This window comes from Liolophura sinensis, chromosome 6, assembly GCF_032854445.1.
Source record: "Liolophura sinensis isolate JHLJ2023 chromosome 6, CUHK_Ljap_v2, whole genome shotgun sequence".
NCBI classification, from domain to species: domain Eukaryota; kingdom Metazoa; phylum Mollusca; class Polyplacophora; order Chitonida; family Chitonidae; genus Liolophura; species Liolophura sinensis.
This window is the reverse complement of record NC_088300.1, coordinates 73,071,996-73,085,731: the sequence shown is the minus strand read 5'-3', so window position 1 is coordinate 73,085,731 and position 13,736 is coordinate 73,071,996. Positions and strand designations below refer to the sequence as shown.

Genomic DNA, 13,736 nt, shown 5'->3' with positions numbered 1-13,736 from the left:
GATTAGTCTGGATTTACTACAGGTAAACATGCAGGCCAAAACAATCAACACTTGTTTGTTTTCACTTTCAATTACCTTGGCTATACGTCTTTAGAGCATCTGATATGGCCGAAAATTGAATGTTCATTAAGGAGACCATACCGGAGATGTTAGACAAAAAAGGATTAGTGTAAAAGGAATCGAATTTTGCTATTATTTTAGAACAGCCCAAATAATTACCTTTCACAAAATGTCAGCCTTGTCAGTGCACGTGTTACCAGTCAAAATTGCATTATAACGTTTCTAAACTTTAGAATCATTTTAGCATCATAAATTGTGCAGATACGTGTCTGATATTCACTACACAGTAATAATTTGAGTTATTCTAGGTAAATACAGAAAATTTGATCTGATAAACAGACAAAAAGATTTTTTGCTAAACATTTCCCATAGTGTATTTTAAACATACTATAAAAAGACAAAGTGTAAAATATGTCTCAATAAGTGTGAGCAGGAAAACAAAACATGTTCATACACAAAAAACAACGGTAAATGAATGAGTATCCTTTGCTGACCAATTGTTATGTGATTTTGAGGATCTACGTTCATTTTGAACCACTGGCGATATAGGGTTTATTTAACAAGGTCGTTTAAACTGTAAACAGGAAATTCATCTTCCGGATGCTAAAACACTTTGTTTATACCCGAATATTCGTGTGCCGTGCTAGAGCAGGCCACTGATGGGATTGCTGTGCTACACACATCTCCATGTCGGGTTGACAGGACGTTCCTATAGTCTTCTCAGGCTGCTATTTGTCACAATTACAGGGAATGTAACAAAGGGAAAGCTACGATCGCAGCGCTTATAACTGACTCGTATCCTGCCTGGATGCGATTAACACACGTAAAGACGTAAAATATCGTGACAAACCTGTACATCTTCATTCCCATCTACGTATTGTGTAATAACTTTCAAATAACTTATCGTTTAACATGCACGTGTAAACTAAATTTAAGTATAAAATACTGTACTTTGCAAGACCAGCCCATCAGATTATGTGTGTAAATACAGCGTTTTCTGCGGGTTACTCAGACTTATCTTGTCTGAAGCACAAAGGGACACATTTTTTGTGCATGTGTTTGTATGTGTAAGTGAACAAAATATGTTCATAAAATCTTGAGTGTTTAAATTTCACACAGTTGGAATGGAGTGCACAGGAATGCAAGCAATATCCAAATGGAAGTTGACAGTGTAAGTCTAGCCAGTACATGTCTTACGATCACAAATTTGTCTTTAACTTACGCTTGTTGTATTATTCCTGAATTTACATTTCAACTTAAACACTAGTTTTCAATTTCGCCACGAAATTCAGCCATGGGGTAGGTCATAATTTTAGAGTAGTAGGCTGTTCTGAAGACCAACACAGCTTCAGCCTTTGATCACTAAAGTGGGCCAGGGCATATTCATTCACAGTGCTGTATCTTTATTCATATATTTGTTGTCATCCAGGATCGCATGTTAGTCAACATAACATTCACTGAAATTGTGGCCAGAAATCTCAAAATATGGGGCAAAAATCATGCAGACAAATCAAAACGCCTTATCAGCTTCCTCTTACACTCTGTCGTATTGAATGAGCAGACCAGAGAGCGGCAGGTAGATTCGAACTCACGACAGGGAGAGTCCTCTCACATACATTTCACACAGCACTAAATGGCCTAGAAGTAAAGAAACCATATCTTGTAAAAGAAACTGTAAAGTTATTTTGACCTTCTCAAACAACCCGCCATATATACAGGGAGCACATACAAGACAACGCAGGGACATCTCTGTAGGTGCAATTATCAGTTTTATTATCAGTTTATTTTATTATTAGTTTGGAAAGTGACATCATAGACCACACTAATGGAACGGTACGTAGTTCGCAAAACCATAACTGACAATAAGCTTCGGCATTTTTTTTTTCTTTTTGACACTACTTGACAAAAACAACTGTGCACTTGATATTATTTATAAAATAATAATAATAAATACATGCACACTGAGACGCATTCCAAACTTTAGGCGTACTCCGTACCTATGACGTATTCCCTTCATGAAATGTATTGCCTACCTGAGGCGAATTCCCTACCTGATGCAAATTTCCTATCTGAGATGTATTCGATACCTGAGATTTATCACCCGCCTGAAATATATTACCTGTCTAAGACGTATTCCCTATGTGTTATATAGGTGTATTCTCCCTTCCTGACACGCAATGTCTACCTGAGACGCAATGTCTACCTGACATGTATTCTTTACCTAAGATGTGTTCCCTAACTGAGACAAATACATCACACGGCGCATACACAAACTGGTGATGCATATACATTGGCACAGAAGAATATTCGTCTAAGACTGTACACAGTATTTATTTATCTTGTACATATTAACATCTGGCATGGTTACATGGACAGACGTCTAAACAAGGAATGGCATAAAGAATGGACATAACAGCATACATCATGTGATTAATTAAATAAAACAGCTCCAAGCGTTCCTTAATACCCTGCTGATAAAGTTCATTTGGCGGAAAAAGCCACACGCGCTTTAGTTTCCGTAAGGTGCCCAGTTCCAGGAAAATGACTTTTGTTCCAATCCTTCAGTCTCCAGCGGTTTCTTCATGTTGAGACGCCTGATTCTCCGCTGCTCGGCACTCTCCCCGACAAAACTCTCCCTGTATGTGGTACTCAGGGGTACATTTCCGCATGTGCTAGCCTGCCATTTATCTGAGACTGGGGGTGGTGTGGCCGCTGGTGGGGCTTTGGCCGCCGGACCATACTGACCTGTGAGTGCAGAAGCATTCACTCAACAACACGTTACATTAATTGTTTCTTGTTAGTCCCTTACTGGAATACACTGTTAAATCCCGCTTCAGAACGTAAATTTTATTCAATATGACTGAAGTGACACATGAGCACGAGTGATATGTTGCGAATCTCGCTCTAAAGGGTGATTTTGTCGTTTATGAATTTCATTTCCCTTTAGTTGTTCATGTATACGCATATTTAAAATCAATACAAACATGTTTGATTCGTCCACCACAGTTTTGGGATGAAATGCATTAGTCGTTATCTCTCAGACATGATTATGGCAAAGACGAGTTTTCTCAGCCTGGTAGTATACCACATGTGACACCTTTTCAAGCACCTGATACTGATTGCGGCCCCCGCAGTTCTCACTCTCATTTTAAAGGTAGAGAAAAAAAATAAACATGACATAAAGTTCAGATGAAAGAGTGCGAAAAATTATTCCTAAATGTGGTTTTTCAATATTTATACCGATTTTTTCCTTTAGGAGAAAAAGACACAGGAACATAATTTTTGTCTGGTGGGTATTTGGGATCACCTTTTGGTATTTATAGTCTTTGTTTAATAATTTCAATAAAGGGGGTGTAACACAGGTTTAATCAATAATTTTGCACTAGAATTTGTTCTTTTCAGCTAAAAAATGTATTAAACCTCAATTTGGATCATATTTATATTTTTAATATGTTCATAAATATTATCATAATTTAGGTTAAATGCATATGTTTCGATGTAAACAACAAATTTACATTCAAATAAATTTATTAGACAAGCATCACATCCTTATTTAGCACATTATTATGCAACAACGATAAATACCAAAAGTTGCTCCCAAGTACCCATCATACAAAAGTATTTTCAAACATCCTTTCCTCTCAAAAAAATCCAAAAAAATATTAAAGATCATATTTGCAGAGAAGTTTTTACGCTCTTTTATATGACTGGCATCATTTTATGTTTTCTTCTCCTTTAAAGAATTTGGCCAGGACACAAGTGAGATTCAACCCGTACCTGTTGCACAGGAAACCTATGCTCTCATCGTAACCGATAAGTTTCAGCCTCTGCAGTGCGTTACCTTCATTGTGGTTGATAACCCATGACCTGATCAAACATATATGAAAAAAGCCAACTGACGTCCAGTGCGTTTGTCCTTTAGAGTCACCTCCCTTGAATCAATCTCGCGTTAGAGTCAGAACAGACGTTTGAAAAGCCCTAACTCAAGTAATGTGAGCTAATGTATAAGTCAATCAGGCTTTGTAAGACTAGCTACCAGCAAAAGAGCTGCACGCGATTTAGTCCGGCTATTTAGACTGTACTGTCAGAATTTTTGTTAAATAAAATGGTGAAATAAAACTTTAATCAACTAAAAACCTAGTTTTCTTCCATTCAGGCACATGTTTCTTTCGCCAACCGTACATCCTTCACGCCCTGTGAATTCTTCGGGAGGGAGTGGAATAGAACATCTTTCTAGTCTTCGGTAGTATGTGTTGACCTCCACAGAGGTGAATTATGGTCCATTTGCACTTAAAACTTTAGCATAAGGTCAGAAGCTATGTGTGGTAGTGGTATTTATGCTATTTTCGCAAACTGCTGCAGTAAGGCACATGATCACTATGGTATTTTCGGCCGATGATTCAGTGAAGCGCACTTCCTGAAACGACACTTCAGTAAAACACATGCTCTTTATGTTATTTCTACACGACGCTTCAGTAAAACAAATGCTCTTTATGTTATTTCCGTACAGTTTCTTACCGGTAAAGTGAGTCTTGTGAATGGGACTCCGGAAAAGATATAGCGCTATTTTCTATCGGCACAACGCATACTGGATTCTTCTTACTTCTGGAAGTGTTTATGGGGACTTTTGTCTTGGGGTTGAAAAATCCAGCTGTAAGGTCAAATGTCAGTATTATTTCTTTATTCGATAGTAATGTTCTTTAACACCATACACAAGCATTTTTAACTTTTACGATGGCAGTCAGTGCCCAGCGTGAACCACCAAGCTTGTGGAAATTACTGTTAGAAATGTCCCACGTATTACGTACAGACATTAGCCGAAGACATGTGGTCTTCAACGAACGTTAGTGTAGGCTCACATTGGCGTCCTCGAAAGCTTGTCGCCATCAAGCTTACACGAGACTGGGGAAATGTACTTTTTCCTCGAGATTTCCTCCAGGTTTGAATCCCCAGCCACCGTGTCACAAATACCAGTTTTAACAAGTCAGGGTTGAAGTGAACACAATATACGGAGTTGTAGCCATGAACACGAAGTTCACGTCTATCTACAGAGCAGATATCAGAGAAATAGCAATCTGATTACCATGGTAACCATAGAAATGGACAAATATGAGTCGAGACACATTGCCATCTGTGTATCTATGTATGCAACAAAAATTAAAACTCTGTGTGGAAAACAGTTGGTATTGTAGTCCGGAGACAAAATCATATAGTATATACAGGGATGATGGCAAGCTAGTTACCCGGGTAAGGGTGAAAATGGGCAAATGTAAGTCTCGACATATCGTCATCTCTGTATATAAGTATACACCAAAAATTAAAACGCCACATGGAAAACAATTGGAGATATAGGGCGGACACGAATACAGAGGGAGAGAGGATAAAATTACTACAACATAATAAGCTGCGTCTAATGGCGGTGGGCGTTTAAAAATTATAGACTGCATGCCAGTGATAATTTCTACACGTTTATGAAGGTGGCCCACACCTCGTGTACAGTGAAATCAGAAGACCTGGGATCAAATCCGGGTCGGGTCATACCAAAGACTTTAGAAATGGTACTTGTTGCTGCTTTGCTTGGTGCTGAGCACTGAGAGGTTAGAGCAAGGAAACAGGACTGGTTAGCCCAGTGTCAGTATAATGTGAATGGGTGGGGTGTAAAGTCTGGTGTCTACGGCATGATATTTCAGTGGCGGCAACACTTTGAGCAACATAAAACCGCTCTGCCACGAGAAGAAACAGCATAAATACGCACACTCCTAATGATTCCTTCCCATCTTCTAACTGAAAAATTCTGAAATACGACGTAAAACTTCAAGCATTTAAGATCACATTTAACTCTGCTTATCAATTATACAGCGTAAACCAATAAAATATCATCGGACGCGTGCAAATCAGTTCTGGGGGTTACTGACTCCGAATTATGTGGGGCCTATTCCACAAGGTCATTTCATACAAGTCAAAATTTAAAACCTCACTAACTTGCTTTTAGATGAAGATAACATTCATGAGGTGGTCACAATTTTAATTTATAGGGCTTAAAAATAAGCTCTAAAAGCAGTATATGTTTTGAAGTTGTCTTAGTGGAAAAAGCCTTGTATTCTAAAGTTTGATGTGTTTAGTCCGAAGTGAAAATCTGACGGTATTCTGTGGAAAGATCATCATGGTTCTTAAAAATACAATAAATAATTAGTTCTTTTGGAAGAGGGATGCAAACTGACATAAACTGTTTGACTTCTCACTTTTTTTTTCTGACATACTTGCTAAGTATCAATCAGCTTTCAGCCTGGAATTCTTACGAGGCCATGAATAACGCTATGTTTCGCTTTGAGAAACCGGAAACACGATATTGCACCATGGACGCGTACCCTACCCTACCCGTTTACAAGGCAAAACAGGATTCGCTTAGAGCCAGCACAAACAGATTCGTTTTCGGGTTATAGAAATAAGTCGAGTTTGAAATTTATAAATAGGCGGTGGTTTGGATTTTCTCTAGGTGTGCGTTTGAGCTTATTTTGAACTGCGATATCATCACTAAGATAATAGGTGTTGGGTACTTCATCGCTGCACATATACATGTTTGATGTAACCTATTTTCATAGACAGATTCACATCAAAATATTGATTGGTTCCGATCTTTTCAGTCTTCGATTCAATCACAAGCCTTACCTCGTATGTGGTAGTCATCTGAATGCCTTCCTGCGGGAGCTTGAACTCCATTTCCTTAACCCAGAACGGCTTGCTTGGTAGCTTGACAGGCCAACTTTTGTAATCAGACCGTTGAGTACTCTTTCCTTCAAAAGCTATCATTGGGCCAAGCTTTGCAGGTTTGAAATCCGGGAACGAGTCCGGTCTAGGGGGACATTCCTTTGCTTCCACGCCGTCCGTAAAATGAGGACCGTCTTGAACTCGCGGTTTATTTGTCTTAGCTGTGAAGGCGAGTAGGGAATCGGTTTACCGAAATGATTTTCAAAAAAGGTGCAATAACATCTGAAAATAACTGACTTTGACGACCATTCAAAATTATGATAACGTGATGTACGTGTATAATACTTAAACGTGCAAGACTTCTGTTAGGTGTTTTTTCAGGATGCAAGCAAACGTCAGTTGAAGGTGTTTGTTCAGGATGCAAGCAAACGTCAGTTGAAGGTGTTTGTTCAGGATGCATGCAAACGTCAGTTGAGTTATTCCCCTTTCACTCTCCCCTGTGAAAATTTATTTTCACCCATCTTATGCTTCGATAACCTGCTGTACCAGGAGTCTAGCTAATAGCAGGGTAGACCGCTTTTTCAACTCTTTCTACAACTGACTGGCAAGGAAGTGTACACAGACGTTGAAACAAATGGTTTTAAATTAATACGGAGAAAACAAGCTCCCCAGACAAACGTCGTAAGTGAAGGGTTCTCACTATTAAAGAGAACAGTTGGATACAATACTTACAGTATTTTGGCTTTTTATTATCCTTGCCTTTCTGAACGTATGTCTCCCGATAGGTGGTGATGTTCGGAAAAGGACAGTTTCCGGCTACTTGTCGACTGCCTTGGTAGATAGGCAGGACTCTTTTGAAATTTTTATGTTCTTTGTAATCGTGCTAAAACAATGAAATTTGAAAGTGTTTTGACATTTGCTACGTGTATAATGTTGCACTGAAAACTTTGTTCCCTAGTTGTTATTCAGGATTTGACGTAGAATAAACAGTGTGTATCTCGCGAAGATGGGTTGTTCAATCTTTGAAGGAAAAGACCTCTAAAATCGAAGCAGGTATCACTAAGTAGACCACCTAAAACTATGCATAATCACTATCAGAGATTAGGAACTGTGACGTAGGAAGTTTTCCAGCTCTAATCACGTTGGAAATTAACGTAAACATAATAAGAATAACTCCTTTTACCCATAAGCAAAATATTAATGAAATGATGTTCTCAAAAATTCGTTTCTTCTCGTGAACATCAGGAAAAAGAGGTGATGTGACGTCAGAGCTTCTACATATACCGTTGGTATGGCTCATAAAGCCCTCCATAGCTCTTAAATATTTGAACGCCTTTCAACACTCTTAAAAAATCTTAAAAAAGACATGAACGTATTTTTACGCATAGTTTTCAGTTATCTGTATGGTGCACACTACTCCATATTTTAGCTTTCTTTTTACTTTAATGTAAAGCTTTTACCGCTTTCTTACATGTACAGTGCATGCCCAGTGCTATTTGAACTAGCTTATTCTTCCATAACATGTTTGTTATCTAGGTACACCACGATCTAAAACAATCTGCAGATAGTTGTGAGTTTCCCCCGGGCTCGGTCCGGTTTCCTCTCCATAGTGCTGACTGCCATCGTATATCTGAAATATTCTTGAGCACCGGCGCAACGCCAACTGAATATATAAATTAATAATATAAAACCACGATTTAAAATTAAATTACACGTAAGGATTTAATGGTGAACTCTTGGTCCATTGCTATAAATGCCTACCTGAATTGTGGACACCTCGTTCATCTTCCCCGCCGGTAGCTCCATGGCCTGTTTCATTTTACATGCCTTTGTTCGCTGAGATTCCATAGGGATAAAGGCAGTCTGATACTCAGACACAACGTCCGTTCGTTTGGCGGGAACACGAAAAGGCAGGCTGGGAACGTACGGAACTATGTCAGCCGGCTCCTGCAATATAGACGGGCGACACAGTCAGTAAACTATATCACAAATACGTAAAATTCAACGTAAATTTGTTTAATAATGGTTCATTTCAATAATCTGTCAGAAATCCAACATTTGCCGACGGTGTTCGATTCAACCCTTTAGGGTGTTACCAATCAAGACTAAGGTATGTATACTGAACTTTACTGAATAAGGTTATCGTAAAGGATAGAAAGCTTTCTGTATTGATACAGGGCAAAGTTTGGGATTTCATCTTCGATTAACATGATATAAAGAAAAAGGCTGAGCATGAATGAAACAAAATTCTGTGATACTAAATGTGGAAGAAATGCTTGAAAATGGATGGAAGAAAATTCTATTTGCTGTGAGAGATTTTGTACGTAAGCTCTAGCTCGTATACCAGTGCTTACACCCAATACAAAAAGCCGCCCTATTATTGTAACTGATGAGGCATAGCCTAGCATGGACATAGCCCTGGATGACTGTGTTCATGGCTAGCTCCCAGTAACACTTGTAGGATTCTTTGTAAAGCTTCAGAAAACAGTTTAATGCCAATTTCCTCGGCCTTTCCAGTTACTCCTTTCAATACAATTTGTAGGGTTCTAGATAACAAGACTCTTAAAATTCCGAAACGTCGATCACTCAATCAAAGGTAAATGTCTATTCATAGTCCATCTAGTTCAACCTCTCTGCTGAAATGGCCCCTGTTTTCTGTTAGAATGCTGGATACGTGGTTATCCCGACTCCTGGGCCTCGCTACTGCGAACAGTGGGAATGTATCGCCTAGGAACACGGAAGCTGTATATGATGCACGGATGGATATTTACATCTGTGATTGATCGACAGCTCAAGATTTTAACAGTTTGCAGTAGGAGTCATAGGACAGACTGTGGAGGTCGGTAATCGACTGTTTTCCGAAATTTGAAGGTGAAATGGAGCATGCCATGACTATGACAGCGCCAGTTCAAGGATAACAAAGCGGACATAGCATGGATACAAAATCGCCAACAACAAACCATTCATTTATGCTATCATCAGTGGTATGATGTGTATTTATTTAAGACAAAACAGTCTGAGAATTAATTTATGTACACGTCTTAATAAAGCGAGCCGTACAACCTTTTTGGTGAAAGTGTCCTGGTAGACTGTTTTGGCTTTCATCTTGCCTACTGGAGGACAATATGGTGTCGGCTTCTGCTGAACCCTCATCTTGATCTAGAAAAATCAGCCGAATACTAAAGTGTGTCAAATACGCATTTATCAACATGCTGAACATCAACATCAACTGACCACATATCATTACTCTAATGTATAGGCCTACACATCTGCCACGACTACGGGACACATTGTTTTTTTGTGTTTTTTTTTCAGAGCCAGATGAAAATTGTTGACCTATTTTTTGACCCAAAGTAAATTAAATTTAATATCATTACTCTAATGTATACACATCTGCCACGACTACGGGACACATTGTTTTTTTGTGTTTATTTTTTCAGAGCCAGATGAAAATTGTTGACCTATTTTTTGACCCAAAGTAAATTAAATTTATTGATAGTTAGAAATGCTTCAACCATGTTGAAAAAGTTTTATTTATGAGAGAAAGAAACCGAAGAGCCCGGAGCGCCGGAGTAAACTACCCACATCTGTCAATTAACTGACGGACTTTCTCACGTCTGACGTACTAGCACGCCATGTTGGTGAACAAGTGATCTTCAGCGGATGAGAGACTGCTCAAACCGCCCTACAAGAGCCCTTGACCACTTATTGCCACCAAGTCACACGAGCAATTAGAGCCGGGGAATTATTTCCGTGTTCATATAAGGTAGGGTTGTCCCATGTCAAAACATAACAGCCACAGTTTTAGTTCATATTTAGTATACTGTGACACAATTCTTGACCCGTATCAGTGTAATGGCTTAGGCGGGGCGGCTTACGTGCCCTCGATAAGGCGTCTCAGTGAAGCAGTACTGGATAAAAGAGCGGTCCTGCAACAAGAAGGCACATTACATGAACTCTAAATGATTCCTTCGTCGCCATATGACTGAAAAATTGTGAAGTGTGACGTTAAATCCCAAGCACTCACTCACTCGCTCACCCAGGTTAAGGTTTTTTTTTCAGGTTAAGTACAAAATTAAAGACTTTGTTTAAAGTTAAATCTTCTATTAATTCTAAAATAGCTTTGAAAAACCGGGCCCTTTTAAATCAAAATCGGTCTCTAATACAAATTCTTAAATGACACTTTCCCGCAGCAACCTGCGGATGGTCGTGGGTTTCCACCCGGCTCTGCCCGGTTCCCTCCCACCATAATGCTGGTCGCCGTCGGATAAGAGAAATATTCTTAAGTGTGGCGTAAAACACTAATTAAATAAATAAAATTTAAAAAATGGCACTTCAGTCTACACTAAAGTTAATACTTTTTGAACCACTGGCCCCTGACCCATTAAGGGGTGTACTATCCATCAGAATCCGGTAAAATAACGAGTGTTATTCTCCGATAGGGTTCAGTTTTGAGTGTGATGTGGACATCAAACAATGCGGAGCCACTGAAGTGAGTCGACACAGGAGTTTCAGTGGTATGACTAAACCGGTCATCAGTTACAAGGCATCTCCTAAATTTGTGTTACCCAAGCGTACACTTTTTCATCCAGGACTGTTATTGTTTTACCTGATGTTCCACGTAATTCCTGTCATAAGACGTTTGTAACTCCATCTTCTCTTTGTCTTTACAGACGAGCTTGGATTTGGGTTTGAATTTAGTAGAGTACTCTTGAAATGTGAACCAGCGGTACCTCTGTAAGATTTAAACAGTAGGCATGTGAGTGCAAAACTGATTAAAGACGTAAGCTGAGCGGGGAGCAACAAAAACAATTTTTTTAAAAACTAATAATAATGAAAAGAATTATTTAGGCATGGAAAATAAGCAGATTACATAGTTATCAGTGAACTCACATCCTTATATTCAGTGACTCCTTCCGTGCCCTTCCTCTTGAACTGGCGCTGAACCTGACTCCTGAATCGAACCCTGTAAGATGAATATACAACAACGTTAATATCACATAACTAGATATATCACTGTGAAAACTATATACAGAAACACAAGCAACGGAATCATATTATTGAGAAAATAAGACTAACTGTCATTGTTTTAAGTGAAAACTTTTTTGACTTCTCAAAAAAATCAACAGATTGCAAAATTAAAACTGAATTTTAGTAATGCCTACTGTGGTGTTTGTCATGGTAGATTTAAGACGATTCGCGCAAACTGATTTACGAACACACACTATATTTATATACGTTGTTGACTTTGTTCACCGACAGCATCTAGCGAGAAAAATGGCTGTTCTTTTTTTTTTTTTTCTCATTTCAAATAAAGGTGAAAGAAAAAAAGCCGAGATATAAAAAAGGATCTAAAGTTACCATGGAAAGCGCGCAGGAACTATTAATGCCCCTTATATCCTTATACAACAGGTTTTGAGTAGACGTCAGAAAAATATATAAATACGAGTTTTAAACTTCATGTCTGATAATTTATCTATACATATACACATTTGGTCGAATGTTGTGTTTACTCTATTATATTATCAGTTATATTGTCTGTAAAAACTTAGTGATTTTCTTGTATATTCAACGTTCAACCTTATCAGCCATGAGGACGTAAAGATTTCACCGCTAACTAATGATCAAAATATACACATACTTCTTAATACCATCATCCGCTTTGACTCCCTGTTCACTGCTCGACTGGGAACTTGACGCCGCCATAGTGACAGAAGAATGGCCTTTGCGGATTCACTTTCGGCTGGTTCACTTCGTTTGCAGACCTACGGCAACGTCCCCACCATGCCGTCTGGTGTCGGATGACGTCAACCGTTTGTGGCGTCATTCTCCAAAGCCCAGCGCCGAACCAAGCGATACTACTGAGTGTCGCTATGCAGCGTCACAATAGAGACCTGTTACGTTTCCACGGCTGGCTCTTTAAGAATGCCGGATATATCCCACAAGGAAGTGCTGAACATTCTTCAAACTGTTTTATTCTGAAACTGAAAGTTGTAATGTTGATTACATATGAAATGATAGTGTTACATTTGTTTTCTTATTTTGCATACGTGTATGTATGTAATGTATAGGTTACATTTGGCTAGAAATAGATCGCACATATCTTGACAGCCCATATATTGGGGACCCGTCAAACGCCGGCCAGTAGGACCTTCACGTCATTTTATTGACGTCAAAAGCTGCTTTCCCAGCTCATCATTATGACGTCACATGAAAGAAAGAACAGTTAATTCGACTGAAACGATTAGCGCCATCTGACGTCAAACAACTCAAGGTCCTGCTTCAGACTAGCGCCACCTCTCGTGATTTTAGAGAGTGCCGCTGTTGCTTGTTCCTCTTGGATATTGCAACGTTGTGTCGTTAAAATGGCGTTGGTTCATTTATCTGACCCTCAACGACGCCATAAAAATTGCTTCATTTTTTAAAACATGACTGTCGATGAACGTTAATGACATATGTGTCGTCCTAAAAGCAATTCTCTACAATGGGACAATTGTACAATCTTTTAAAACATAACAGGAGAAGCCATAGCATTTTTTGCACTTAACATCCCACGTTTAGAATTGGTTCAACATGGAGTTTAAAGGATTCAAGTGAATTAATGAATTAATTGTTTGTTAACATGGCGCTTTGTTCGTTAACATAGCGCTTTGTTCGTTAATATAGCGCTTTGTTCGTTAACATATCGCTTTGTTCGTTAAAATAACTCTTGACAATAAACAAGTTTAGACCATCGTTGTTTTCCACAAATATGAACAACTTGTGCAAAAATTCTTGATTTAACTAACTGGTATTTTCCTTCACACTCAAGAATTTGTTGCGAACATAGTGAAGATTTGGAAAATGTCACTGAACGCCACCTGAGTCTTGTTTAGTATTGCCCAAAATTATCCGCTTATATACAAATATAGTTTATGTTAACATTACTCTGAAGTCAGGATGCCTGTGGTGATCTTTCATTTATTACA

At 38.8% G+C, this 13,736-nt stretch overlaps 1 protein-coding gene across 1 annotated transcript; it reads right to left on the bottom strand.

Moving 5' to 3' along the window:
* Positions 1–2,569: 2,569 nt before the first annotated feature.
* On the bottom strand, positions 2,570–12,531 carry LOC135467542 (uncharacterized). The gene is made up of 7 exons (XM_064745313.1): positions 12,410–12,531; positions 11,662–11,734; positions 11,378–11,503; positions 9,832–9,927; positions 8,530–8,715; positions 7,501–7,651; positions 2,570–2,805 (listed from the first exon to the last, which is right to left on the bottom strand). Exons 1-7 carry the CDS (start codon positions 12,472–12,474, stop codon positions 2,570–2,572), a joined length of 933 nt encoding a protein of 310 aa, XP_064601383.1. The 5' UTR covers positions 12,475–12,531.
* Positions 12,532–13,736: the final 1,205 nt, after the last annotated feature.